This window comes from Penaeus chinensis, chromosome 21, assembly GCF_019202785.1.
Source record: "Penaeus chinensis breed Huanghai No. 1 chromosome 21, ASM1920278v2, whole genome shotgun sequence".
In the NCBI taxonomy this organism is placed as follows: Eukaryota; Metazoa; Arthropoda; class Malacostraca; order Decapoda; family Penaeidae; genus Penaeus; species Penaeus chinensis.
Window position 1 is genome coordinate 23,952,625 of NC_061839.1, and position 5,000 is coordinate 23,957,624.

The 5,000-nt window shown below is 38.4% G+C and overlaps 1 protein-coding gene across 4 annotated transcripts in view; it reads right to left on the reverse strand.

Annotated features, from left to right (window-relative positions):
- LOC125036369 (general vesicular transport factor p115-like) overlaps positions 1-5,000 on the reverse strand; it is a 20,442-nt gene that overhangs the window by 1,124 nt on the left and 14,318 nt on the right. For 3 of the 4 annotated variants that reach the window (XM_047628948.1, XM_047628945.1, XM_047628947.1), the window contains 9 exons: positions 4,530-4,648; positions 3,144-3,353; positions 2,661-2,952; positions 1,647-1,868; positions 1,237-1,436; positions 1,068-1,118; positions 776-943; positions 299-496; positions 1-10 (listed from right to left, as the gene is read on the reverse strand). The exon at positions 1-10 is cut by the window's left edge and continues 1,124 nt beyond it. In XM_047628948.1, the coding sequence (XP_047484904.1) occupies positions 1-10; positions 299-496; positions 776-943; positions 1,068-1,118; positions 1,237-1,436; positions 1,647-1,868; positions 2,661-2,952; positions 3,144-3,353; positions 4,530-4,648 (1,470 nt within the window). The remainder of the gene's footprint in view (positions 11-298; positions 497-775; positions 944-1,067; positions 1,119-1,236; positions 1,437-1,646; positions 1,869-2,660; positions 2,953-3,143; positions 3,354-4,529; positions 4,649-5,000) is intronic. The other variant, XM_047628946.1, reaches the window with a different exon arrangement.

The following is a 5,000-nucleotide window of genomic DNA, read 5'->3' on the forward strand; positions in this document are numbered from 1 at the left end:
TTAATTCAGCCTGAAAAGAGGGGGAATGAGAGGTAAATGATGCTGCATTACTAGTTTGGTTTTCTTACAAGTATCTAATTTTTCTTGAGCAGTATTTGGGTAGCTGTACCTTCAACTAATACACTGTTGGAACATCATAGATATTCAACTAACTGAGAGAAAAAAAAAAGGAAGGTGGTCATTACTTTCCATCATAAGTGGAAACATAATCTATATGAATGTTTAAAAAATCACAACTGGATGACTGACATATAGAAAGAGCGGCTCAAAACTTAAACTTGCAAGACATCTGTCATACCTGTAAATCTTCACATTTAGTGCAAGCAGCTGCTGCTCCAGCATTAGTTCCTGCTACAGAGGCTGTTGCTAACTGTGTCTTCAGTTGATTGTTCTCATTCTGAACATCTTTTAGCTGCAACTCCAATGATGCCTTTTCTTGTTCCAATGTTGCTTTTGAAGCTTTTACAGCCTCTAACTCCTTTTGGATGACAGTGACCTGAGAGGGATTCACAGCATAACAAGATACATTATTTGTTTAAGAGCTTGTAGTTTTATATTATCACAAAGAATATGTACATCACACTTGAGTCAAATAATCAAATTCATATATTTCAAACAGTACAGTAAATCTAGTATGTAGAATATACTTCCTTTGTTTAAATAGAAGCATGACATGTAAAAAATATATTGGAACCCCAGTTACAATGCTTTTGAAATTGCATGGCTAGCCTCATAACTATTCAGAACTAAATGTTTTTTCCCTCAAAACACCCACCTCCTGTGACTGAGCTGCATTGTCTTTTGAGGTTTCATTGGCAGCTGGTACTGCAACCTTCTCCTTTAGCTGCTGGATTTCTGAATCCTTGTTGTATAGTACAAGCTGGAGGTCCTCTAATTGTTTCCGAACATTTTCCAGCTCTGGGTTGGCATTGTCTGCACTGGTCTGAATGACATGGTTTACAAAATATGATTAGGATACCTATTCACAACATAATGCTACCATTTTTCAAAATGCATATATAAAGCAAGAGCATACTGAAAAATTGGAATATGTATTAAAACCTAACCTGCAATCCATTTACTGCCACTGCTTGCTGTCCTGGGCCATTCTGCTGCTGCTGAAAATTAACATTATAGTAAAAAAATAATTGGTACTCAACCCAATGCGTAGGACTACGTGTCATATCTTAGTTAAAACCATTTTTGGAAACTACACAGCTGTCACACAAAACTCACCACAGCCGTTAGCTCTTGATCTTTCTTAACCATTTCATAATAGTAATAGTCTCTAGCATGGGTCATTTCAGCCAACTGCTGCTGTACATATGCCAGCTGTTGACTAATCTGTTCTGTGTTGGAACTGGTGGCCTCAGAGGTAGTGTCAGCATTATTGGCAATGGCAACACCAGCTGCCATACCTTGTTGTGCCTTCAGAACTGTCAAAGTGTCAAAGGAATGTATGAGAGAGACAAGCCATCATAGTGTGAGGGGGGGGGGGGAATATTTTTAACACTGCTAGTTAATTACATGTTTAACAATATCACTGCATTGATGTGACAGTTACTCATACCATTTAAAAAAAACATTTAACAAAACACTGATCATGTATGGAGCACTATCAATAAAAGCGAAACGTGAACAATTACCTGTATTTTCGTCGTGAAGCTGTTGGACTTTTGAGGTGAGGCTCTCCTTCTCAGAGCCTATTTGCTCTAAATCACTTTGGAATTTACTCAGCTGCTCCCTCAACTGAGTCATTTCCGCATCCTGATCGCGAATAATGTCTTTATATTTTTTCACTTCTGCTGGACTGACTTCTGTGCTTGTGCCATTTACTAACTGTGGGGTCACTGCTCGCAAAGCTGACACTGAGAAAAAGGAAAGAAACGGACTGGCTATTTTTTTTTTTTATGTAGCAGATTAGCTGATGAAAATCATATACCCAGAAAAAAACAATAAGGAATGAAAATCATATAAACTCATCTGATCAGTAAGATTAAAAGGACTATTTGGATGAGTATAGGCTATCAAGGTACATGCATTGTAAAATATGATGCCTTTGTGGGTAAAGGCGGCATTAGGGGCATACTTATATATACCAGGAATTTCAGTAATTTTTGTGTTTGTTCTATAAAGTAACAAGTGCATATAAAAATAAAGAAAAATAAAAACACATATATCCAAATGCAATGTGCCCACACACTTTATGCATCTTTTGCAAGGTAAATGCGGCTAGTATAATGAATTACTTAAATTATTGGTCTATTTTAGCTGCTTTGTCTATTGCTGAACCATTCATAATGCACCAAGATTAGTATATATGAAAACTATACCACAGAGCACAAATGTCACCATATGGTGACTACTGAATGAGCCAGGTGGCCACTCTAAATTTTAAGTAAGAATTATCAATATCAAAGACACTAAAGTATCAAGAACATAAGAAATAATCATGTATATTTTGCAATGGTGCTCCAAAACTATTTTCTCTGAAATGTATGTATTTTTAGCCTTCCTTCTTTCTTTCTCTGAAGAGTAGCATAAAAATATTTCAAAAGAACAAAGAAAAATACTGAAACTTCAAATTAGCTTCTTTTTTCTTTTTTCTTATCAAGGAGGAAAGGGGAATATCTCTACAACTGGGGGGGCTTATTTCTCACCTTCGAGGCTTTTGAAAAGTCGGCAGAATTCATGATCAAACACAAGGTCGGAAGATTGTTTGGCTGACAGCTGCGGAGATTTGGCTGCTTTTGTATAGGCTTCAGTCCTGGATATATTGCTCAACTTGTCGCTGAAGTTTTCTGCACCGATGCGATCACTTACAAGCTGTCGGAGACTCTCCTGGGAGAAATTACTGCTACTTCCGTCATTGAACTGGCCACATAAGCCCAGTACTAAAGCACAAAGGCCTTGGCATACTAACTCCAACTCATCATGTTCATTTGCTTGGACCTGTAAAGGTGAAGCAGCCTTGATTTTCAAGATCATATCAGAATTGCCTGAAATCTATCTACTAGATATTAGATTCTTTCAACATGTAACATTACTAGACACCAAGAAAAACAGTCACTATACATGAGTAAGTACTGCACATTTCAACTTTCTAAACTAGACTAATAGTACACAATTCCCGAGAGACTAACATGGGCGGTAAGATATGGCACAGCTGTGGGTATGGAGAGGAAATTTTGTACAGCAACAGGACAGTGTGACAGCCAGGTAGAGAGGAGCATGAGGATACCCAGTCGTGTTGGTATCTTGGTTCCTGCCTGCAGGATGGATGTGCACTGCTGCATTAAGGACACTGGGGGACTCCCAACACTGGTTGCCAGCTGGACTCTCAACATGTTTTCCTATAATAGAAAAAAAAATTATACAGCAAGTGTATGCATATATATATATATATATATATATATATATATATATATATATATATATATATATATATATATATATATATATATATATATATATATATAGCTAGATAATGATATTCCAAATTAAAGAAAGGCATTAAAGTAATATCACCACATAGTCTCAATAATAAACAAGATCTTGAAAGCTGGCTGCGAGGAGAAAGACCGAAAGGAGTGAGAACATTCAAGAACTTGAATTCAAGAGTACAAAGAGATGTTGAACTGGATGAGGAAATACTGCACAGAATACAAGTGTGGATGGAAAAGCTGGAAGAGGGTATCATGTGCTGTGTGATCAGAGTATACGAGTCGGTGGTCCGTTCCCAAGAAGAACCTGGATACCAAGGAAATACGGACACTCGGCGGAAGTGCAGAGTGACCGAGTTGAACAGAAAAAACAAATGAAAGGATTACAGAAACAATCAAGGTTGGGGAGATAGAGAGAGTACAAGAGACGAGGCTGCAGTGATATGATAATGTGATGAGAAGAGAGGATAGCTATGTTGGTAGAAGAGGTGGAAGGAAAAAAAAGAAAGAAGAAGAAGAAGAAAGAAGAAAAAAAGGAGGATGGCTATAAATCATTAGACTGGAGAAACGCCTGTCTTGATAATAATTGAGAAATTGTGCTGTATGGAAGTCTTGTCAAATGACCCCAAACAGAAGTGGGAGCAGATGTCACTAAAAGAAGATATCTAAAGATCCAGATGTATAAAAAAAAGGATTTACATTGCATTTATAAAAATAGAAACAAGTATAGAAAGTTCTCAGTAACATTTTTTTTCTCTCACACACACTCTCACTCTCTCAAAAACACCCGCACCCGCACCCGCACGCATGCACCCGCACGCATGCACCCGCACCCGCACACGCACCCGCACACGCACACGCACACGCACACACAGTCACTCACTCACTCACTCTCTCTTTCTCTCTCTCTCCCAACCTCTCACGTGCACCCATCCACCCACCAAAGCAGTAACATGACCACCCACAGATGTATGCACCCACTCATGCATTCCTACCCACACACACACATACACACCTCCTTATGCACGCACATCCCCACCCACATGAAGATAGCTTCCACATCCTTTTGTAAAAATGTACACTTACCTTCTGGGCAATGTTGTCGACAAGGGAATGGCTCAGGGCAACCGCAGCAAACCAATTTGAAACGGGATCAAGGGAAAAGAGTCCACTGCATAGGAGCTGGCCAGCAGTTACAGAATTGGCTGGTAATGTTGAGAAATAAAAGGGAAAGAAAAGGAGTGTTAGTAATGACTCTCTCGGTAAAGTAAAGGGCAAATATCTAGTTAATGCCTGACAAAGTAGCTGAATGAAATCGTTCCTTCTCATTAATATTGCTTGGAAAAAAAAAAATTATCAAGAAATATTTCCACAACTACTGATTCAAAACAATCCACAAAAAAATAAATAAATAAAATAAAACGTACAGATAGTGATCATTTGGATAAATCTTAGTCATCCAAAGCATCTTTAACCCCTACACTATACAATTTCTTTGGGGAGGCTCTCATGCACACGCACACGCACACGCACACGCACACGCACACACACACAAAA